General features: G+C 37.3%; 1 protein-coding gene across 11 annotated transcripts; it reads left to right on the top strand.

The window, feature by feature from the left end:
* The first annotated feature begins 1,647 nt into the window (after positions 1–1,647).
* FAM122B (family with sequence similarity 122B) lies at positions 1,648–24,822 on the top strand. 11 transcript variants are annotated; one of them, XM_036017137.1, is made up of 12 exons: positions 1,648–2,664; positions 4,790–4,868; positions 8,924–8,980; positions 9,514–9,557; positions 9,641–9,695; positions 9,967–10,068; positions 10,383–10,468; positions 11,254–11,315; positions 14,414–14,510; positions 22,034–22,183; positions 22,738–22,894; positions 22,983–24,822. In XM_036017137.1, exons 1-11 carry the CDS (start codon positions 2,567–2,569, stop codon positions 22,883–22,885), a joined length of 978 nt encoding a protein of 325 aa, XP_035873030.1. In that variant the 5' UTR covers positions 1,648–2,566; the 3' UTR covers positions 22,886–22,894; positions 22,983–24,822. The 11 variants fall into 11 exon arrangements, with proteins under 11 accessions (XP_035873030.1, XP_035873029.1, XP_035873027.1 ...); XM_036017136.1 differs by having other exon boundaries at positions 4,790–4,880; positions 11,257–11,315; XM_036017134.1 differs by having other exon boundaries at positions 4,790–4,880.
* Positions 24,823–25,217: the final 395 nt, after the last annotated feature.

Here is a 25,217-nt window from a genome sequence, read left to right as displayed (position 1 = left end):
CTGTTCTTCTCTTTATGCCCCAGTCTCCTGCCATCTGCCCCAGACCTCTTATTTATAAAAGTTGTCCCACAACTACGTTATAATTAGCTCTTTATTTTACCAGTTATCATGGTAACTTTTAAACAATATGTTAACTCACAAGAGCAAGTGGACCCCAAGCCCAAAACTCCCAAAAGTTTACATGAAGAGTAAAAGAAACTAGGTAGGCAACAGTAATATGAATAAAATCTGGAAATGATGGCCAAGGTAGCATCCATCTTCCTATATATCTCTTTTTCTAATTGATTTTTATTGATTGATTTTTGAGAGAGAGAAACATTGATTTGTTGTTCCACTTATTTATGCATTCATTGGTTGACTCTTGTATGTTGTGCCCTGACTAGGGTTTGAACCTGCAAACTTGGCATAGCGGGATGATGCTCTAACCATCTGAGCTATCCATCCAGGGATATGAATCCTTGAGTTCCTCTTAACTGTTATGCTCCTGAAAATTAGGTATTCTACTAAATTGTTTGACTTCTCAGAGTTAGGGACTGTGCATGCAGTCAAAAATGATTGTTTAGTTGTTATGGTGAACAGTAGAATATACCATATTTTTTTATTGGATTGCGTGGGGGAATTGCTGAGACCTTGCGATAAAGAGATACATAAATAGGTTAAAGGCATAGTTTGCATTTCTCATCCAGCTGGCAGGAAAATATCGGCAATTTAAAGGGAACTTTGCAAAATTGCTTTTAAAAACTCTCATATTAGAAAACATAAACAATGAGGGATAAAATGGTGACCGGGCTTGAAAAGTTTAATATGAAACAAGTGAATTAAGGGGCACGCAAATAGTTTTGCTAAATTTTGAAACCAACTTCATAGTTACTAAATTTCCTGTACTTTCTAGATATGTATGATTAACATAATACAATGACCACCTTCCTCTCAGGGTCGTTCAAGTGGTGAGGATTAAATAATTTAATATTTCTAAAGCTCTAAAATAGTGCCTAGCACACAGTAACTGCTATGTAGAGCTTTGTTAAATAAAATAAATAATTCCAGGTCTCACACATGCAGGATCATGATCGTTAGGGTCTGCATAAATCCTAGAAAGAAAAATGTTTCTGCTACTTGTCCTTCAGTTTTATTAATGCCATTGAAGCTAATGGCACTTGTAAAATGGAGATGGGTGCTCCTCACTGTGAACGGTCATTTAGATCTTTGTTTTTACACCATTGTCTTTGTTTTTTCACTTCCGTTAGTCTAGTGCACCCAATAAATCATCTGAAAAAGATATCGATCGGCCCCTCCTGACCAAGACCATCAAAATTGAAGGGTTTAAAAAACAACAATAAAAAATTAAAAAAAAAAAAAAAAACAAAAAAACAAGCAGGGATCACAGAAGTCATAGTACACAAATTGGGAATGACAGTTTCTGTTTCCCTTGAATATTGGCTCAAACTCCTCCTGAAAGATGATGCTCCAGCATCTCTAAGCTATTGATTCCATTCAAAATCAGGCGCCAGCGGCCCCACACCAATGCCATCAAGGAAAGTGCCGGGCCCCCAGGAAATGCTCCTCCTCTTTGGAGGAGGTTTGAGGGGCAGGGCTCCCACGCATGCTCCTTGCCCGCCGGTTCATTGGCAAGGCCGCCTGGCGCGTGCGCAGGACCCTTTAGGTGCCTAAACACGGAAGATCCGGTCCCACAGAGGTTCCCGCTTCGGAAGAGTGGGAGGAGTAAGAAGCGGCAGGTTTAGGTTTTGGTTTTGACCCCAAGGGGTTCCCTCGGGCTATTAGAAACCAAGAGAGGAACTGAAGGCACCGCGTCAAGCAGTGGCTGAGGGGGCCGAACCCCCCACCCCCTTGTCCTCCAGGCGGGAGGGGGCAGAGAGGGGAGAAGAAGCTATCACAGGGCTGAGGATCCTCTGGGACCGGGTTCCGGAGCTTGGCGGGCCGGACCCAGTCCCTAAGCATGGGGAGCTGGAGCCGCAGAGGCTGCTCAGCTGGGCTATGCCGGACTGTCAGCTCCTTGGTGATATCACTGCCCAGGCAGCTGCAATGTCTGTAGCCCGGCCCAGCTTGAGGTCATTGGTCAGAAGATTAGCATGAGTTCTGCCTCTGCCTAGTTTCCTCCCCCTCTTCTCTTTCCTCTCCTGCATACCTCGTCCTTCTTTTCCTACCCCCTGCTCCTCTTTGCCCTCCCCACGCTGCCCTCCTTCTTTCCCCCTATCTTTCGAGTCTCCCTTTTGTCCTCTTCTTTTTACACTGTTTTCCATCTATCCTTTCCTCTCCCTCCTGTTCTTTTCCATCCTCCTTTCATCCCTTTCTTTCTTCCATCCTCCTCCTTTATTCTGTCACCCTCCATTACAACCTCCATTCTCCCCTCCCTATCATCCGTCCTCCTTATCGTCCTTCCCTCCGGCTCCTCTCCTGCTTTCTCCGCCCCAGCCTCCGCCCCTTAGCCCCCGCCCCCAGCTGCCTGTCCGCTGTAGCTCAGTCCCGCGGTGAGAATGTTGGGAGTCCATACCTAAGCACCAGGAGCTGAGCACTGTCCGCTGTGCCTGCCTGCAAGTATCCAGACATGGCTCAGGAGAAAATGGAGCTGGACTCTGAGCCTGGCACATCTGATGGGGGCAGCCTGAGGAGATCCAACAGCGCTCCCCTGATCCATGGGCCTAGGTGAGCTGTGCTGGGGAGGATGGACTGCAGGGTTTGGGGGTTCTTCGAGCCCTTGCAGTCTTCCTTCCCTAAAGTGAGAGTTGGAGCTCATTTGAGCTCTCCAAACTGAAGGGGTGATGACTTGTTTGCTTAATAGTGACTGGTGTCCCATAATGGAGTGAAAGTTTGACCTCCAAACTCTGGACAGTGTGGGGACAATGGGACCTTCTCTACCTGAGGCTCTGTTAGCTCACTCAGAAAGGAACTACAAGAAGTCGGCTCTTGTAACAGGTTGCCTTCCCTGCCTAACTTACACCAGTGAATGTCAGACTGAAGCCCCTGGAATTAAACTTGCAATTTGACACCTGTCTCTAGGAGCTGGTATTTCTAAGCCTAGTCTAGGAATCCTGGTATTAACAGTTGTTTACTTTTATAAATCACAGTTTATCTAATAACTTGACATTAAATGGCATGTTCACGTCATGTTAAGTGATTTGGATTTGTTGTAACGTTTTCAGATCATAAAACTGCCTGAAATGCATTCCAGTGAATAAAAAAGAAGGGTAGCATGTACCTTACATTAGTGAAAACACAGGTTTTAGAAAAGAATGGAGAGGACCCCCTCCCCTTGAATTTCAGTGGTAGGGTGTTGTGCTCATGTGAAAAAGTCATTAGAGGGTCTGTTTTAAGGTAGAATATTGTGATTGAAGTTTAGGTTGGCAGACCTCCTGAACCTATTACATTTCACTTTTGTAAGTAGACAATTCATCTTAGGTAGAGAGCCTATTTGCAAGGCCCCATAGAAATGGAATTAGTCCAAAAAAGGGGATGGGGGTAGTTAGCCAAAAACAGTAATCAAGCACAGGGAAGGCAAACATTTATGTGTATCAAACTGATTGTAATAGCCTCATTTTGGGAAAAAATTGTTTTTTTAGTTAAATTTTGAAACTCTGCCCTAAATCTTTCCTCAGTTCTACATTTATTTTTAATACTATAGGAATAAACTGGACTTTTTTTGGTTATCTTAAAATTTAGTAGGCAAGCAATTACTAGGGACTAGGGCAATCCTGTTGACCTGAAGTTAGTCTGCTGTAGAAATAACATACTTTTTTCTGAATCACGATTGAAGCAATTACTTGAAAAGTAGAATGATGACAGAAGAAGGGTGAGGAGACCAGGCCTAGTCTCAATTTTCTCCCTGATTGGCTATGATTATTAATGAGTCACTTAGCCTTTCTGAATCTCTGGTTTTTGTTTTTGTTTTTGTTTTTTCACTTAAAATGTAGGAGAGCTGGATTAGGTGATACCCATATCCTCAATCCTGAAAATCCTTCTTCGCCTCTTAACACGGGTGTGGCACTCTGCTGGGCACTGCAAGATATTGTACAGAGATGAGCAAAACACCTCCAACAAGGGAATTAAGACACATGCAAAATTTTCATTAATAAAAGTTAAAGTTGGTGTCTTAGTAGACATCAAATTCCCCATTGTGCTTTTTGGGTTCAAAGAAGGGAAGGATTTCATTGTGTTTGTGGAATGAAGAGGCTTCGTGTAGGGCATGGTGTTTGAGGTGGGTGTTGGAGGAAATGAAGGATTTTGACAGGTGGTGGTGGGAGGGAGGGCATTTGAGTCAGAAGGGGCACCATCAGCAAAACTCCAGGTATGTTTATTTAGTTGGACCCTGGGGTTCAAAGGTAGAACACATGTTTAGGTGAATAGTGGGAGATGCTGATTGGGCTCAGATTATAGAATAGGGCTCTCCAGTCCTTGTCATATCATGGCACACAGAGAAAGCAGTACTGATTGTAGGTCCTCTGGGTAAGCAGATGAGGCTACTAGTTTGAATCTGGCAGTAACTGGTTTGGGAGGTGGTGAGTTCTGAGCAGAAGCAACTGGAGGCAACCAGTCTGGAGCTCCACCCCATATTTATCCTATCTGCCTCCCAGCCACTGAGGAGATCAATATCTCCGCTAACCTGTAACCCACAGCACAGCAGTCAGAAAGCTCTGAAGAGGACGGTGAGGAGCTTACTCATTGTACCAAATGAGGAGCCATTCAAAATTTCATTAAGTAGCGAATTGGCATTAATACAGTTGAAGGATATTTTAGATGAGAATCCATTAATAATTTTTACTTTTATTTTTAGTGACCTTTCACAGGTTTTTCAGCCTTACACATTTAGAACTCGGAGGAATAGTACAACAGTTATGAGCCGTAACAGTCTGGTGAGTATAGAAGTACGTATACTTAGTGGTTCAAATGTAGTTCCTTCTTAAAATTATGTGATGTGCACAGTTTATTTACAAAAGAAAACAGTATTTTACCTATCTTGTTTGCTGCTTAATGCTTTGGCCATTTTCAGCTTTTGATGCAAAATAGGAAATCTGATTAAAAATATTTCTTAGCTGTAGGACTTTGTATTTTTAAGCATTGTTCTTTTTGTGTGTGTGCTATTACTTTCATCATGGTTGTTAGGTAAGTCACGAGTAACTTCTAACTATAACTGAGAGCAATGGTCTTTATTTGTCCTAGGATGCAAAAATCACCTAAATGGTTGCAGGGTGTTTATTTCTGTTGGTCAGTGCTGTTTAGCCAAAGAAAGACTCCTTTAAAATGCTTGTATTTGTATTCTTAGTAGAGTTGCTGATCTATATAACCAGAGCTATTGGGGATCATCTTATTAGTTTGTTGTGTTGGGAGAAATTATGGCAGAGTTTTTACATAGTAGCACTTCATGTGCGGAGCCCACTTATCTTGTAGATGCAGTGCTCTGGAAGACATCTAGGATGTAAGCAAACAGACCTCTGAATGACTGAACTAGATTTCCATAGTCTATGCACAAAGGTTCATTGGTTTATTTATAGGAGAGCCTCTCTGACCTCTGAATCATCTAAAATTTATGCACAATTATAATAAGTTTCCAGCCCAGTAGTGTGTGAGAAGCAGGAAATGAGAAGAGGTACATTGTATTTGCCTTAAAGGCATGCTGATAACTGAGCAAAGGAAGAGAGGAGAAAGCTGAAAAGCAGACAGAGGTTTTCTAAAAAAAAAAAAAAAACGCCTGTGGCTGAGTGTAAGGGCTAAGAACCTATTAATGGATGTTGAGGTGCCAGTAGCATAGAACCGTCAAATAATGGATGTTCTTAAGGATACCTGGGTCTTCCACCTTTTCTTAAATTACAGTAGTACTTACCCTTTTTGATATTTTATTTATTTTTAAAGACATTTTAAATGCTACAAAGTACCTTCACACATTTAATCTCCTAGCAACCCCAATGAAGTAAGCAGGATAGAAGATGTTTTTTTCCCAATTGAAAGGGGCAGCAGCCAAGACTCAGCTGATATAAGTGACTTGCTCAGAATCAGACAATTAGTAAGTGGCAGAGCTGGGATTAGAATAGAGATCCTCCAGTGCCATTCCATTTGGTATAATCTGTTTCATAAGTGGGGGAAACATCACACTTTTAAGAAAGATTTTCTGCTGAAGTGGCTAAAAATACTTAAAGGGGAAAATGTCAGCTTTCTGGAAGCTTGATTCACTTTACCTCCTTCCCTGAAGATACTAGAAAATATAAGTACTTTTTTTGCTGTATATATGAAAAAATGTTTCTGCATCAATAGCATAGCAAAGAAGGGAAAATGAACTCGCCTCTCTATGCTTCACTTTCCTCTTTTCTAAGATGCGAAGATTCTTATCAACTCTGTGTAGGCTCAGTTCTCACTGCTTCCTGACAAATACCCACCCTAGGCTTTGGCTGCACTAAAATACCTAGTATGCTGAAGGAGTTTTGTTGATTCACTGGTTTTCTGTTGATCCTTATGCTACCCTTCACCCCATCCCCTTTTCCTTTCTAGCTATCTGGTGTGGGATTCATTCCACATTGTTCTTTGGATACTTCTATCATAATATTAGTTACACCATATATAGTATATCACAGTGTACTCTATAAATCTTAATACACTTAGCTATGTGTGCAAAAAGTAAAGTATTTGTGAATGAATTCAAAAGAAGGGGACTGATGTAGGAAACATGAAGAAGTAGGAGCTTCATGATTTGACAGCTGGTTAGATATAAAGGCAGGGAAGAGGACTCAAAAGTGACTGCAATTTTATTTCTTGGTGACCAAGGGAATAGTGCTGCCTTTATTATGAGTCAAGAAAATGAAAGGAATTGGTCATTTGAAGGGACAGAAGATAAATTCTTTCTGGGCATGTTGGGTTCAAGGTGCCACTGGCCCCATGCTCTTTTCCAAAGAAATATTCTAAATCTTTAAAATAAAACCTCTGTAAGCTTCACCACCATTCACTTTCAGCAGACAGCCCTTCTTCACAGAGAAGGCAGACACCTACCTTGTACACATGTCCGCTTTCTTCTCCTTAGAATATCTTTACCTTCAACCTTCACATGGAGTGTTTTCTCCAAATGGTTTATACATTTTATGAGTCTCTATCACTTTGCTTGGTCTGTCATCTTCTCTCTATCTTTTGTCCTCAGTGTCTTCCTCACAGTCTCTTCCACTTTCTTCTCCTGACTCATACCCCAAATATCTGGAAAGCAGACTGTTTTCTTTTTTTCATAGGTCTCTCCTTCCCTTTTTTCATTTACCTAAGGAATCTTTTTCAAAGTTTAATCTATATTCCACTGTCTTTTGATTCCTTGTCTCCTAATTTCTTGTTAACTATTCAGCCAGTTTGTAATCTCATCATTCCTACCACAACTCTGTTAAAAACCTGTTCTTGCAAAAGTCACCAACACCCATTTGATTGCCCAAGTCAGGGGCCTCTTTTCTTATCCCACTTGAGCTCTTTGCTTGACTTAACACCATTAACCAGCACCTCCTTGAAGTTCCTGGCTTTTTTCTCAGCCTATACCTTACTCTGTTTCTGGCACTAGACATGGCTTTGCTCCTCTCTTCCTCTTTCAGGTCTACTTTGCAGTTCTGTCTAAAATTGACAAGTTGTACATCACATAGATACAGCATCTAAATTTCTGACTTTTCTCCACAATTGTGTTTGGCAGTCATCACTTTGGCTTTCCTGATTATTTCCCTGCCTTTGAGGTTTCTTTTGTTCTCTGATGGACAGACACATCTGTGCTCTTCTTCATATTATCCTGTTAGAGTTTTTCTTGCCTTATTTACTTGCCTAGTAGCTTAGTGTTTTTCAAATGACCTTATTAAGATTTCAACAGTAAATATGCATCGCTTTCATAATGGAAAAAAAAGTACTTTTTAAAAAGATTTTACTGGTGAAGTTTTTTTTTTTCTTTTCAAAGCCCAGGAGAGGAAAAAGTAAAAGAAAAGAGTGGGTAATAAAGAGATATCTTTCGAGGTAAAATCATATTTCAGTGGGTAACTTTTAAAAATTTTACCTGAATTAGCTTTTGCCTAAACAACTTAGAGCAGTTTATCACCATTTTGTATTACTCAATCACTACATTAGTATTCAAAAAAGTTTTAATAGGATAGGGCTTCTTGTAACAGGATAAGTGTCTTGTTTGGTTTTATAGTATTATAATTTTATTTACATTTCATTAGGGGATACATAGTAGTTGTTTATGTTATGGCTATTAGGACCCTGTAAAATATGAATTGTATCTTACATTTTGTAATCAGATTGTGATTATTTTGATGGAACACAATTTGGCCCCAAATCAATTCAGTTTTGTGTTATTATAAAATGGTGAGGTAGGGGAAAACAACAGTTATTTTAAAAATACACCTTGCCTTCTGCATTGATTTTCTTAGTAAGGTTTGTAGTGATAGCATTAGTGATCAAATTTTAGAATTGATTTAGATCATGCAAACAAAATCTCCTTATTGCAGTTTCAAAGTGCTTTTGATAAACATTTATCATAGACACAATATTATACTGGCCTTCTTAGTCTGTCTTTCTCCATTGGAGAATTGGTAATAAAAATGAATAAAAGCAGGTTTTTTCCCTTCTCTTATAGCTCTTTACTTTAGATTAGTGAAGTAATGGATATTTCCAAGGCTTGGAGTCTTTTTTTTTTTTTTTTACACAAATGTACACAGCTCTGCATTTATTTGGGAAAAGTGTTAAATTTGGTGCCTGTCGGATGACAGATGGTGCTTTGAGGATGGATACCTGGTGTACTTTCTAAAGATTGAATGTACTGCCTTTCGTGCATTAATGTTCAGTAACTTAAAGAACTAGTTTTCTAAGGAGAATATGAAACATTATCTAGGAAGAGGTTTTACACTGACAGCAGATTTCTTTGTGATTCAAAAATTAGCAAACGTTTACTTTTTCTTTCCAGTTGCTGTCATCCTCACCTAATCGGATTTGTAGTAGCAGACTGCATCAAATCAAAAGGGTAAATTTTACCTTTTAGCACAGATCTACAATTTTCTGAATTTTACTTTTTAAAAAAATATTTATTTATTTCTTAGAGGGGAAGGGAGGGAGAAGGAGAGGAAGAGACACATCCACGTGTGAGAGATACACCTATCGGTTGCCTTCTCATGCCCTGCAACCAGAGACCTGGCCCACAACCCAGGCATGTGCCCTGACCAGGAATTGAACCAGCGACCTTTTGCTTTGCAGCACAGTACCCAGCCAACTGAGCCATACCAGCCAGGGCTGAATTTTACATTTTGATTTTATTTTCATTTTGAAAATTTAGATATCAAAACTGCCACAGGCTGCAACTGTTTAGTTGTAGGCAGATTAAAATTCTTCTATGTGTTCAGATAAAATACAGATGTGGCATGGGTGATGGTCTTAGAATGTTATTTCTGCTGTACTGTAAATTATGTCAGATAAGGTAGAAAAGTCTTTTTTTCTTTCTTTCAAATAAAGCATTGTATGGATAAATACAATGTTTTCAGCTCATGTTTATCTTTGCAGGAAGAAGGCATGGATATGATCAATAGAGAAACTGCCCATGAAAGGTTAGTGCTTCACAGGAATAGGGCACAGCCTAGTGTATGCTTATGTCTGAGCACTGATGGCCTTTCATTTTTGTTTGTTTTAGGGAAGTGCAAACAGCAATGCAGATAAGCCAATCATGGGACGAACGCTTGAGCCTGGTAAAGTTTTTGTGTTTGTTTTCTTTATTTATTTTTGTTTTATAGAATCCTTTGTATTGTTCATTGGCTTTATTAATTTTCCATACATTTCTGTCCCTTCTGTTTGCAAATTTGGATTCATTTTTGATCTCTGCTTTTCCACTGAAATATCATATTGCAACTTTTTAGCATACATTTCTACCCTAAAAAATGCAGGCATGTGTATGCAGTAAGGAAGAACTGTGATGTGCAGAACTGTGAATTATGATGAAATAACACTTTATGTTTACAGAGTGATAGTGATTTTGACAAGCCAGAGAAATTATATTCTCCTAAAAGGATTGACTTCATGCCAGTTTCTCCAGCACCATCACCCACCAGAGGATTTGGAAAGGTAGGCCCACTGACAACATGTTAACTCTCTTTGACACGCTGAGCTGTTTACTGTCTATAACACGTATGCACAAATTGCCTCACTTTTAAAAAGTCCAATGACTGGAAGAAAGATCAAGAAAGTCTATGGTAGTAATTTGGAAATACACACACACACACACACACACACACACAAGTATTCTCATTTATATATAGAGAGAGATACATAGACAACTAAACAATTCTAAGGCTATTGTTTCTGTCATTGTGAGAAGAATCTCTTGAAAACTGGAGCATTACAACTAACTATTTTTATATTAAATATGTGTTTTCTAGCAATGTTTTTCACCATCCTTACAAATGTTTGTGAGCAGCAGTGGGCTACCACCAAGTCCTGTTCCTAGTCCGAGACACTTTTCCAGGTAGGTGAACCTACTTTTTAAATGTGGGTGAAGTGCTACTTTTTAAAATTGTCTGTCTGATGACATTTTTCCCCAAACATTTTATTATGGAAAATTTCCAAGTGAAAGGAAAATTGAAATAATTACAAAGTGAAAAGCCATATACCTATTATCTATATTCTACTATTAACATTTTACCAGATTCTTTTTTTTTTGAGATTTAGTACCAGTTTATATTCAGTGGACAGACGTGTGTATAGGGCAATGTCTTTTATAATGAAAGATTTTGTTTAAGATTGTAGATTAGTTAAATTCAAATAACTTTTTAATAAAGTTTCTATTTTTAAATAGATTTTATTTATTTATTTTTAGAGAGAGGGGAAGAGAGGGAGAAAGAGAAGGAGAGAAACATCAATGTGTGGTTGCCCCTCATGCACTCCCAACTGGGGACCTGGCCCACAGTCCAGGCATGTGCCCTGACTAGGAATTGAACCAGCGACCCTTTGGTTTGCAGCCTGCACTCAATCCACTGAGCTACACCAGCCAGGGTGGTTTCTATTTTTAAAAGAAACTATTATGGATATTTTGTGTTGCAGAATGATTTTAAAAGATAGCTTAAAACACCAGATTGCCATATGCCAGGTTAGATCATGTACTGGTGTTTGAGTTACTCAACCTACAACACAGGCATTTTTCTATTTCTCCCTCTATGAATGTCAATTTTTTTGACTTAGTTGTTGGGCTGTAATGTTTATCTTGCGTCTTAGAAGTACTTACACTTCATCCAGTTTATTTATTCTTTGAAGCAGGAGTCAGAGTCCAGTCAAGTGCATTAGGCCCAGTGCTCTTGGTCCTCTTAAGAGAAAAGGTAAGTGTCACATTTCTGATATGAAACCTAGTTGAACTTAAACTACATATTAGAACTTTTGTCTTAAATTAGTTTCAAGGGCTCCTTTTTTCTAAAGAAATATGCAATAGGTTGGTGGAGTGGGGGAAGGTGGTGGAGGGAAAATGCAGATAACCATATTTGAACAACAGTAAAAATAAAAATATGCAATACTCTTCCCCGTATATGCTTTACTAATTCTTTTATAAATTAGTTATTTTGATACTGTCTATAGTTTTATATTTCATAACAGAATCTTATTCATATATTCATATTACCAATATATATTCCAAAATTTTTGCCTTTCAGTGATCTGAATATAAAAGGTACAAATTGATACATTGCAGAAATATATGCTTATGTCACAGCAAATAGGTCTGTAAACAAGATGTATTCTCAGATATAATCCACCACCAAGTTATACCTTGGCAATGGCAAAGGGAGAATTATTGCCTCATATTCAGGCCTTTAGGGTTTTTGCTGTAATTGGGGTGCTCTCTTAATTACCTTATTTTGAACCACTGAGCACTAAACTAAAATGATCGCACTCAATGTTAGTTTTAGATGCTTATGGGCCCCTGATGGAGTCTATTAAAAAAAAGCAAAGAAATTTAACACAGTTTTAGTCATTATTCACAGGGATATGACCACATGATTGCAAGGGTTAGATGTCATTTTAAACAAGAGTTTTAGCAGCAATTTAATAAAACAATTTGGTAAGTGGTTTCTTTGTGCAGATTACCTTCAAGGCCAGTAAACAAATCAATTCTCCTCATGGTAAGTAAATGATACTTACCAGCTTTGGTGAAAATTTTCCAGTTAGAGCATCACACACAGATTCAAAAAGTGCTATATTTCAGACAACTTAAAATTAAAGAGGGTAATGTTCTGAAAAATAGAGCCTGATACAGGGACAATATTTGTGTTAGTGAATAAAATTTATTTTATAAATGAATAGTTTTTTTTCCTTAATTCTTTAAGGAATTATTTACAATCTGAAGAATCTTCTCAGGAGTTATTATGTGAAAATAACATGTAGAAATTAAAGCTATTGTTGTTGTTGTTATTAATTTTAAATTTGTTGTGGGAAATAGATGGAGTTAGTAGGGTTGTTTAGTTTCAAAGCTATTCCAAAATAAACCAGCAGATGGAGGAATTCTTTGCTAAAAAGGGCTCAAGTGTTTTGCTAAAGAGGTGTTGAAAGCCAGGCAGTAGCTTTTAAAAACTGCATATTAAAGTATGGAAAAAGCGCCCTGGTCTGGTAACTCAATTGGTTAGAGTATCCCACCTTACGCCAAGGTCCTTGGTAAGGGCACATACAAGAATCAGACAATGGATGCATAAATAAGTGGAACAACAAATTGATGTTTCTCTCTCTTTTCTTTCTCTTTCTCTAAAACCAATAAATAAATATAAACAAGGTATGGAAAAAGCAAATAAAAATACAACCTTTCTTCCATTTTAGTAATAATCAGAATAGCTCCAGAGGAAGGATAATATGAATTAATTGATAAATATGAGATTTGAATATTGTATTTGTTTTTGCTTGCTCTTTTTCTTAAAAGAATCTTGCACAGGTTTAAGTTTATAGTTACTAATTTTCTACTGGAGCATAGATAGACACATGATTTAAATTTTTCATACTATTCCATTTTAAAGCTCAGATAAAAAGCTTCAAAACCAAATTTATGTGCATGTTTTATTTATTTATTTATTTATTTATTTATTTATTTATTTATTTTTAGAGACAGGAAGGGAGGGAGAAAGAAAGGGAAAGAAACATCAGTGTGTGGTTGTGTCTCATATGCCCCTTACTGGGGACCTGGCCTGCAACCCAGGCATGTGCCCTGACTGGGAATTGAACCAGGCACCCCTTGCTTTGTAGGCCGGCAGTCAATCCACTGAGCCATACCAGCTAGGGCTATATGCATGTTTTAAATCATAGCTTATTTGGGAAGGGGCTTTTTCTGCATAACTTAGGGTCATTAGTGTTTGCACTCCTAATGGCAAAATGTTAAACACTACTCCTTTGATGCAAAGTTTTTCTGTTACCAGTTGTGAGAAAATCTGTAGGATTGAGGTAGCCAGTACAATACCATTTTTGTGAATTAATAATTGCTTTCGGATACAAGTGTGCTTTTGAACTTACACAGTCATGCATCCCTTAACAATGGAGGTGTTTTCTGAGAAATGCAGCATCAGGCGATTTCATCACTGTATGAACAACTCAGAGTGCACTGAGATGAACCTAGGTGGTGTAGCCTATTATACACCTAGGCCATATGGTGCAGCCTATTGCTCCTAGTGTACAATCCTGTACTGCATGTTACTCTGAAAAACAGCATGAGATCAAATCAAGCACAAGGGGAAATGATGCAATCAAGACACATGGTAAACACGAGATGTATAAGGCTGCCACTGGTATAACACAACATACTGTTTTATGGCAAACATTTTTTGTAAGTACAAAGAAGACACTCTAAAATAATGATAAACATTATTGTATACAAATACATAAAACAGTAACATAATCATTTTCAAGTTTTATGTACTGTATATAATTGTGTGTGCTATACTTTTATACAACTAGCAGTATAGTAGGTTTGTTTATACCAGCATGGGGGATTAAGAAGTACAAATTGGTAGGTAGAATAGACAGGAGGATGTTAAGAACAGTATAGGAGATGGAGAAGCCACAGAACTTGTATGTATGACCCATGGACATAAGGTAAAGTGGGGCTAGCCAGAGAGAATGGGCATACTGGATGGAGGGAAGCAAAGGCGGGGAAATGGGAACAACTGTAATAGCATAATCGATAAAGTATATTTAAAAAAGGAATGTGACTACCTGTAGTGTGATACATTTAATAAATGAGAAGGTGTTTTTCTTTTTAGGGCTGCTGACTTTTTGGTTAAGGTTATGAGAAAGTATATTTCTTGTATGTTAAACACATAGAAAAAATATCTTTCAAGTAACAGCTTCAAGAAGTATGCTGAGCTTTGTTTAAATAATGATCAGCCTATTTTAGCATTGAGCCTGTATAATTGTTTTACAGTGGCATTATCTCTTTTTGTTTTAGGTGAAATGGAGACCGAAAGCCAGCCCAAGAGGCTCTTCCAAGGCACTACTAATATGCTGTCTCCAGAGACTGCACAATTGTCTGATCTCAGTTCATGGTAAAAAATGAAATAAAAGCAAAAGGATATTAGGGTATAATCTATTTAAAAAGAGCCACATCAAAAGTATATTGGGATCATTTAAAATGTATTCAGCTTTTTATCCATGCTCCATAGAGGGGAAATCTAGAGGTGTAGATAATGTGGAAAAGCAGATCATTTAAAAATCATGAGTACTTTTTTGGAAGCGTGTATCTTCTTGGCACCTACACCTTCATCCCTAGCTCCTGTTGTTAAGTCATCCTCTTTCAGTAGGTGCTAATGGTGTGGAGAAGTGTCAGCACCTGGATGGTGTGAGCATTTCTGGGTTGCTCTGGGTAATGGTCCACTGATTGTAACTGTTCTGCCTGCATTTTGTATTATATCCTTTTGCCTTAGCAGAGAATGCCAGTATTCTCTTCAGCATGGCATTTTCTAAATAGCATTATCTGTTGTTATAAAATATTTTTCAAGGTTTGGGGTATTTCATCCCAATGCTAACTAAGGTTTCATTTTTATAGTAACACATCCTGATACCTATGGCCCACTCACATATTTTTTAGCCTTACTAATTCTAGTTTAGATGTCTAACTTAAGGCCCTTTAATGTTTTTGTGCTAAAATTAACTTATTTTCCTGTACCTGAAGTTGAGCCCTTGGATACTGATGGACTTATTGGAGGGAAAGGGAAGGAATAGTAGCAGTAGTCAGGTAATAATTTGAAATTTTTAAGTACCTTCTAATCAACACACAATACATAATCTTATTCTAGACACGATTGTGTATTGCCTTTCAGGCTTTCTGTTCCACAAAGTTTATGGCTAAGAATCTTTTATAAAGAGCCCACAAGGGAATTCAATGTAAAAGGATGGTGTTCTTTAAAGATTCGTGTAAGCCACTTACAAGGTATAAGGATCAAGAATTCCCTTTTTTCCAAACCACTTACTCCATGTTTTATAGAAGATAACCTGTACTAGGCAAGAAGGGGCTGGAAAGAAGTATTTCAAGTCATGAAAGGCAAGGACCTACATCCCAGATTGCTCTATCCAGCAAAGCTTTCATTTAGAATGGAAGGGCAGATAAAGTGCTTCCCAGATAAGGTCAAGTTCAAGGAGTTCATCATCACCAAGCCCTTATTTTATGAAATGTTTAAGGGACTTATCTAAGAAAAATAAGATAAAAACATGTACAGTAAAATGACAGCAAACTCACAATTATTAACAACCACACCTAAAACAAAAACAAAAAGAAACTAAGCAAACAACTGGAACAGGAACAGAACCACAGAAATGGAGATCACATGGAGAGCTGGCAACAGGGAAGTGGGAGGAGGAGAGAGGGGGAAAAGGTACAGAGAATAAGTAGCCTAGATGGTAGGTAGAAATAGGGGGAGGGCAAGAATAGTATGGGAAATGTAGAAGCTAAAGAACTTATGACACATGGACATGAACTAAAGGGGGGAATGTGGGTGGGAGAGGGTGTGCAGGGTGGAGGGGAGTGACGGGGGGTAATGGGACAACTGTAATAGCATAATCAATAAAATATATTTTTAAAAAAAATAACCTGTACTTCTAGTTGACCAAGAAGTCAGATTATTCTCGTTTATTAGACTCATTGATCAGTACTGTTCTAACCTTGGAATAGATACCTTTTAGATTTTTCTAGCTACTTTCAGCGCCACAATTTTTCTTCTCTCTCATCTCTGTCTGCCCTTGGTAGCTCAGTGTGCTAATTTTGGTACAGAGTGCCTTTCCAGGTGTGTACATGGTCACAAAGAGAAAACCTCTAAAGTTTCTCAAGATGACTAGTGGATAAAACTCTATACTCAGTGGAATCTGCATATCACTTTGTTGGTAAAGTGTGTTTTAATATAGGCACATGACATTATAAATAGATTTGCTTACCCAGTTACTAACCAAGTAACCAAGTTAGGTAAAAGCTTTTCACCAAGCTAAAAAACATTAGATAGGGTGAGGGGATTTATTTAAAAAATTGTCATAGGCTTGCTGTGTAGGATGCCGTCAAACAAGTTCATGCAAATAAAGAAGAAAAAAACAAGATATGGTATTTACCAAGCCCTCTCCCCTTATCCAGCCATTTATTCCTCCAGACAGCACAACCTAAGCTGTAGACAATGGTGACTGTTATGAGGTTTCTATTTCTCTTGCTACTCCCATTCTCCAAAGACCTGTAACTGGCTATGAGAGCCCTGGGAACATGGACATTGGTGATGAAGGGCACTTTTGATCCATAAACACAAAAAGTATTCCCTCACACTGGAAAGATTTGCTTCATTCACGGCCCCTCATAGAGCACTAAGAAGCCAACATATGGCTCAAATAATATGTTAAAAACAAATGTATTACTCAAAATTCACAAAATTAAGTATCAAAAATATTTAGGTAATTAAAATTTTAAGTGATGTTTTAGTGAGTTTGTAGCATCTGGAGTCCCAAGGATATTAAAACAAGTTTGCACTAAGATTTTTGGGACACCTTGTATACTAATAATGTAGACATTGATGTCTATAACTAAGAGATTTCAAATATGAGCTATTCCTGATATATAAAAATGGTATCCTGCCCTTGTAAAGGCTTTTTTCTGTCTCTTTAATGCCTTTGCATTGATAAGACATCCATATTCTTAGAAATGGGGACAAAGACAGGAAGTAGCTGTGTTCTGGTTTTTATTGTCAAAGGTAGCCATCTACTTGATAACAAAACTAAGGAAGCAATCTTTATACCTTTTAGGGAGTAGAAAAGGTATCAGATCATTAGTAAATGATCATTTAAATTGTTATAGTTCGTTCCTTGTACTGCTCTGCAAAGAAAAGAGGGGTTTTAACACTTTAAATTAAAATTTATATACTAGAGAATAGCCTTTAAAATTTGACATCTTTGAAGTATAAATTAAGTGTGAAGTTTGAGTGCGGACCCATTTGGAATCACTGTCCAGTATGCCCACTGCTGCCCAAAGAAATAGTAAGCCTGTTCTGAATATTATATTTTTTTACGAACTGAAAATTCTGAAACCTCTGCCAATCATATCTGGGGAACAATGTCACCACAAGGGAAGAATTTTGTCACTCTCCATTTAGTCTTCATGAACATCAAGAATTTGATCACAGCTTGGAAGTACACCTTTGCATGGTGCTTTGACTCTTTTAATTCATGGCATTTCATGGTATGCTCCTTATTCTTTTGGGAATAAGATTATCGTATTAGAGGCCCTGGGAATTTTCAGGGCCTCTAGCCATGTAGTGAAGATTAAGTGGCAGTCTGTTTTGCCTACAGAAAAGGAAAAAGTCTTCTGTGATTTTTTTCGCCCATTGCATCAGTGTTAACATGACTGCTAATTTAGCCTTTATAGTTTTATGTTAACATTATAATTAGATTAATCTTAGTGATTTTAACATTATTTTTAATATATGTGTCATGGCAAAAAAATTTCATAGTGAATATGTGACATACAAAGAATAAGATTTAATCATGATTTATTTAATAATAGAAATGTATGTATACACTTTGAAAATATTTATGTGAGCAGTTTAGACATCTGTGCAGATGCTTTTAAACTCTTATCCCCAAGGTGACTGTGGAAATGATCATATTTAAATGTGTGATCTTAAAACATAAAAGTTATATGGGAAGATATGGTCCTTCTTAAGGTAAAATAGAGACCAGAGAACATGCCCTATGGGCCAGTTTAACCCACATCAAGGGATAAGGGACGCCCCATAGTCTTACCTTATACCAAAATCTGCTGGCTTTATAGGGCTGTGACTAATTTTTAGTGCACTTACCTGTCTGCCATTAACCTGATAGAACCCAGTTTGTTGAATAGACAAGGCAAAGTGGCTCAACTGGATGGGGTGAGAATATGAATGACACCGGACATCCTGGTTTTGTTGTTTGAATGTTTTAATGATTCTGTTACAATCTTACCCTTAGTTTTGTTTGTTTGTTTGTTTGTTTGTTTGTTTTTAAACAGAGGGCACTACTTTAACAGTCATAAGTATTTTTGGTTGAGTGGTTCAGATATTGCCTCAATATGTACATTCAATGACTGGAAAGAAATAGTTCACTTTTTTCCTTTTTTTCATTTTTTTAACTTTATTGTTTATACTATTTCAGTTGTCCACACTTTTTCTCCCTTTGCTGACCTCCACCAAGCCCCACCCTCTCTCCTCCCACAGTCCATCCCCTATTGTTGTCCGTGTCCATGAGTCATGCATAAATGTTCTCCTATGTTCAGTCTGAATTGTGTAGGTCCTTTGCTTTCCTGCCACTGTCTGGCTTTTGGCTATTAGTCTAAGGCTCATTAACATCTCCATCAGAGCTTAAGCTAGGAAGGAAAGGAGAGAAACTCAAATTGAACCATATTTTGTTGCTTTTAGAAACCCTGGTAGAATGTTTAATAGTGGACACTGTGAAAATCACTTTTGTTTATTGATCTGATTAAAATATGTAAGTCTTGCTTTATGCAGATCTACTAACAGTGGGTAATTTGTGACTTGTGGTCCGTACTTCCAGACGATGGGTAGTAGTGCCAGATTAATTAGAACAAAAAGTAGATTTTAGTTTAGTGAAAATATCTGGTTAAAGGTTTACTAAGTTCAGAATATGAATTGCACTGGTGACTAAATGTAAGTATGCTATTTCTCTGTTAATGAACAAAATTTTATATATGTTTATATTTAATAATAGAGAAGAAATTTTTGAAAAGATATGAAATGAAATGTTCAGATTTATTTTTTTCTTGGTAACTTCCCCATTAGCTTGTTTCTCTTAAAGTAATCAGCAGTGTTAAATGACAGATTTCTCTGCATGAGTCACGTTCGGTGTGTTTTTAAGTTAAATTTATTGGGGTGACGTTGGTTCATAAAATTATATAGGTTTCAAGTGTACAGTTCTATAATACATCATCCTTATACTGCATTGTGTTCACCACCCTCATGCTCTATGTTTTTGAATGAATACAAGATTCACCTAAGCAAGCAGGTCTTGTTACAAAGGGAATATTTTAACCCAGGGCTCACCGTAAGTTTGGTGGTTAGAATAATAAAATCTTTATTTATATTCAGATTATCTTCTTGGTGGCCAAATTTTAATCCAAACCCTTTTCTTCCTGCCAGCTAGCACAGAGAATGTCCTTCGGCTGCCCAGCCAATATGTGTTTTAGCAAAGTAAATTCATTTTAATATTAGTCTAGGCCAAATGCTTCAGGAGGAAAAAACATCACATATATTTTGATTTTCCAATGTCTCAGATTATCTGTGCAACTTTCTTTCAGTAGTTTGAATAATTCATACTTTGGACCCATTTTGCCTTTTGGTTCAAAAAATATCTGAGCCAGCTAAATTATCCAAACTTCTTTCTTAAAAGTGGCTTATTAATGATGCACTTGAAAGCAGTGAGCATAGAGTAGGGGTACTGTAGAACATACTGTTTCCATTTTTATTTTTACTTTTCCGAAGCCTCTTTGTATTCTGTCTCCACCTAAAAACAAATAAGTGGCAATAGAAAGAAATGACATTTTGAAGGAAAAAGAAGAGTAGAGGAAGCGGGTGGGGGGGGAGTTATATTTCATTGAGGGTGGTATAGGGCCCATAAACTTCCAAATGTACCACAGGTTGCATAACTCTGGAAATCTGTTAACTTAGAAATTCATAAAAATGATGATATTAAAGACTCACAATACTTAGCCTTAGAGCACATTAGATTAGGATGGGCATTTGCAAAGGAGCTAGCAACTAGACTTAAACTTAGAACCTATGTTTCCTGATTCATAATTGCTTCTCCAATTTTACATTTTATTTATTTTTCAAAAATAAAAGGCATGTCTGTGTAAATCCTGAAACTGCCTGACCACCTCTCCAGCTTTGTTTCTCATCATGTTCTTACTGTCTGTACTACAGCCACACTGGCCTGCTTTTGGCTTCTAGAACTACCCTTGCTTCTTCCCAAACCTTATCTAGTTCATGCCTACTCATTTTTCAGATGACAGCTCAAATACCGCTTTTAAGGAGCCTTGTTCCTCCCTGTTCCTCCAAAGTAGATAAGGTCACCCATGTTATATACTTTCAGAGCCCCTTGTATCTTTCCTTTATTGCTTTGATCACAGATTATAATTATATGTTTATTAGCATAATTATTTCAGTGTATGTGAACTGAACTCCTGTAAATTTGATGGGGGCAGGGACCATGTTCATCTTATACACTATTGTTTTTCTAATATCTAGCATACTTCCTTTACTTGGCAGGAAATCAATAGTATTAGAATAAATGAATGAGTGAATTTGGGCCAAATATAGAGCATAGAGCTAATATGTGGGATTGATGGGAATCAAAGTCAGAAAGGCGTCCTGATGCCAAATTGTGAAGGCTCTTGGTTGTGAGTGGTGAAGCATAAAGGAAGATTTATGGGGCAAACCAGATTGGTTGTTGGGAGCCACGAGAGTTTGGGCTGAATTGGTAAGGTATTCCTGTGCTGGGCTATAGAGGATCTTGATGCCCAGGCCAGGAGTTTTAGTGGAAGGGTAGGAGCAGAAGCCCATTGTTAGGATTAAAGAGGTGAGTGGACTGTGGGGGTATTGGGTCTGTGGATATAAAAAGCATTCCTTAAGCCCTGGCTGGCGTAGCTCAGTGGATTGAGCGCAGGCTGGGAACCAAAGTGTCCCAGGTTCGATTCCCAGCCAGGGTACATTCCTGGGTTGCAGGGCAGAACCCCAGCAACTGCACATTGATGTTTCTCTCCCTCGCTCTCTCTCTCTCCCCTCCTTTCTCTCTCTAAAAATAAATAAATAAATAAATCTTTTTTAAAAATCCTTTAAAAAAAAGCATTCCTTTTAGAAGCTTAACTGGGTAGTCATAGAAGGAATCAAAGAAAATAGTCTTTTAGAGATGGTAGGGAGACTTTTGGGTTTTGAAAGCAAGAGGAAAGGGAGAGGTGTAAGAAGTTCATAAAATGAGAAGAATATAAATGGCAAATAATGAAGGAAATTAGAAAAACATGTTAGAATCGAAAGCCTCTTGGGAGTGGGGAAGTGGTAAAATCTAGGGCAATTGAAATACTTTGTTCTGGAATAGAAGGACCATGAAGCAATGGACTTGATAGACTACTTCGTAGAATTCAGGGTAGCTACCTCAATGAGTAACCATTCCTTTTACTGTATAAGGCTGATGGGAAGGTAAGACGATAAATAGAAGGATAGAAATGTCTTGAGCTGAAGGTAAGGGAACTACCTCACGAAAACCATGATCTGTCAAGAAGACTGTTTATTATATGTTGGACGTTCTGGTACCTCTGGGAGAACACTAAAATGATACAGAACCCTGAGTGTTTTACTTTTCATTGGCATGACTTTGTGCTTTTGCAGGTATCTGAATCTAGTACATGATGTAGTTCATTGCTATTGCTTTTATACTTTTTATTATTTACAAACACTTTACTGACTTGTGAATTCTTGAAACTCGTTGCATGTTATGTTTACTTTTACCCTAATAGATGCATCCTGCTTATAATTTCTTTTCGCTTTGTCCTCAGTTCAGATATTTTGGGTGACAGTAGTGGTGGCAGTAGCAACCATGGCTTATCCTCAGACTCACTGGCTAAAGGCAGCACAACTGCAGAGTCTCCAGTAGCATGCTCCAATTCATGCCCTCTGCTCATCTTGGTGGATGATCTCTCACCCAAGTGATTCATCTATTTCTGATTCAGTGTTTTAACTGCTGTTTCCTACATAAAGCATTCAGTGAGGAATGCAGAGAACTTTGATCCATGATGAGGATTAAAGTATCACCATTCTTTTTTGTTTGTTTGGCATCTCTCTTCTCTAAAGTTCAATTTTACAAATACAGTGACCTTACTTGTGTCTCTTTTTGCTGATCACATTTTGGATCTAGTGACTAAACCTCAAATACTCATTTTTAATTGCATAGAGTATGTATATATAAATACAAATATATACATATTTCTCAGTGCTTCAAAGAGCCCCTATTTTAGAGTCTATATGTTTAAGGAAAGCCCTGATAGGTATTTTTGAGAATGGTTCCTTTTTGCAGCAGTAGTATGACAGCTAGAGTTGATCAGAAATTCTCTTGCTTGAGAGATTTTTTTTTTGTCCTCTGTTGACTACATAGTTTCAAATCTCTTTATTTCACAGTAGATGAATTGGTTTTGATTATATTATTTTTTATTTTTCTGCATCAGCTTAAACTACATTATTTTGTTTCCCTTTCCTGTTTCAGCTGCTTACTTGCCATTTCTTACAGAGCAGAAAAAGCATGTAGTTGCTTTTGTTACTACCCATATTGCTTCTTTGCTGTTGGAATGTATGACATGAGGATTGATTTTAGTGCGGAGAATATAAATGTACTTACAGGACACCTGGAGTAGTTGCCACAGGTTCTTATGACTTAGCTACCATAGTTGATATTTTTCTCTCCAAATCTCTTACCCTAAGGAATATATAAAATATTGTTAATGTTTCTAGGTGGTGTTGTCAAGGAGAAGAAATTCCTGCTTTGACCAGATGTGTGGAGCATCTACAAATGAATGAATAATGCTATTTACACACAAACCACTGTCTAGAAAAGCATATGTGAAGCTTGACAGCTTGTTTTGCATGGTATTAGGAGGCCTGAGGTGCCTTGAGATGCAGTGCTGTGCTATAAACATGTATATCATAAGGTAGAGTAGGAAAAGGGTCCTTATGTGACTGGTTGCCACATACTGTCTCGATTGCTGCTTTTTTTTTTTCTGATTATTGTTTTGTCATTGGATTCATTGGTTTTCTCACGTGGTGGGTGATGCTGCTGACTGTTTTGGTTGTCGTGTTGCCACTGGAATCAGAGTTCAGTTCTTGTGCATGCTGTCTTATAGCAAGGGCAGCTTAATATCTATGAGGAAGCTTTCCGGAGTCAAAAAAGAAACCAATGTTATTGTGAGTTCAGCTTTTAAGAAGGTATTTGATCTGTGAACATTCTACATGATAATAAGTATGAGGTACCAGGAGTTAATATTTAAAGGGAAAATCCTGGGCTAAGCTATTTAAAAATGAGTGCAGTCTTTTGTTGTGTTATTTATTATTTAAGGCTGTGTAAAAATGTCTGTCATGATAGATTCCTCTTAATGTTCAGATATCGTGGGTGGAATGTCTGTATTCAATATGTAAATTTGCCCGCTAGGATCATAGTATTCCAGTTTTGAATGTATGTGAGAAATGAAGACTACTGCACTTGTCTTTCGGAGACAAAGATCCTTGACTCTTAAAGGAAGATGTTGCATTTGCCAGTACTCACAAACTAGTAATACTGTATGGCTTGAAGGAAAATGTATTCTCCTTGAATTGTAAGAGAGCATCACTTACCTAGCCATAAGTAGTTCTGTAATAACATCAGGTGTATTGTTTATTTTAAATTGTAATGACCACCATAGTGCCCATTAAAGTCATAATTTTTCATATTGCCTTCAGCTGTGCAAAGGCCATACTCCTTCAAACCTAACATAAATGGGTATATTATGAAGATCGTTCCCTAGTATGCCAGTTTACTACACTTGACCTTAGCTAAAAAGCCAAGAAGTGATCCTAGTATGCAATTTTAAAGAAACGTTACTTTGATGGTATTTAGAGGATTTATTCTGTTTGTGAAAGGACCATGTTGAGATGTTTCTACCTATATCATACAGAGAGATGGTTTTATATTATAGGATACTTATCCACCTTCATTCTATTGTCTTTTTGCCTTAAAGGGACACTTTTGGCCATTTTTGGCTGTGATTTAGAACTCTTAAGAAATAACCTTTGGAAAGTGATATTTATTTTTGAAATTCAGTGGTGGGGTAGAATTAGGGCAGGAAAATGAAATTGTTCCAATGATATGAGAAGAGAACTAGCAAGCAAGATGGTTCACTTTACTGTTTAAACCAAGGTTTGTATTTATTGTTTAAATGGACTAGAAAGTTAAGTTTGTGCAGGCATTGTTTTGAGATAAATGAAAGATAGGGATGCTAATCTTCAGATGAGCTTGATTGACAGTACCCCTTTATTTTTATATAAAGTTTAATATTTAAAAGCAATCATTGGTATAAATTAAAATTCTCTTTCTATTCTATATTATATCATATTTCAGACTGATATTTGAAAACAAGTACATGAGATGATATGCTAACAAAATCCTATAGATGATGCTCTTTTTGCTGAACTGATTTATATAAACACTGTATTTCAAGATAACTGCTTTTGGAATAATAGGAAGTTTTGTGAAATGCTGACTTTGTGTATATCTTACAATACAAATTTAATAAAGTGTGTATACATGCATAAAATTCTGTGAAATTTTCAATGTGTATTTCTTTTGTTCTTTTTAATAATGATTTTCTGCCTCTATTGCCCAGTATTGCATTCTCTGTGTCTAACTGCAGTCAAGTTTTGAATAAAAAGGTATCAGGGACACAGAGGAACTAATAGCTATATTGAAGTTTGGGCTGTTTCCCAAAACAAAGAGAAACCTCGCCTCATAATCTGTCAAATTTTCAAAAGCATTTTGTAGAATTTTACAATTTAGAAGATTCTTGCCAGGACCACATGTATTTACTTGTTTTTAATTTATTGTATCTTGTTTGTTTTTTATATAGTAATATAACTAAATTGTTTTTAGAACTAGATGGAGGGGTAGATAGGCAAACAAATATAAGCCTTTTATACATTACTTAGGTTACAAAAACT

This window comes from Phyllostomus discolor, chromosome X (genome assembly GCF_004126475.2).
Source record: "Phyllostomus discolor isolate MPI-MPIP mPhyDis1 chromosome X, mPhyDis1.pri.v3, whole genome shotgun sequence".
NCBI classification, from domain to species: Eukaryota; Metazoa; Chordata; class Mammalia; order Chiroptera; family Phyllostomidae; genus Phyllostomus; species Phyllostomus discolor.
Note: the sequence above shows the minus strand (reverse complement) of the source record. Positions and strands in the feature narration are given on the sequence as shown.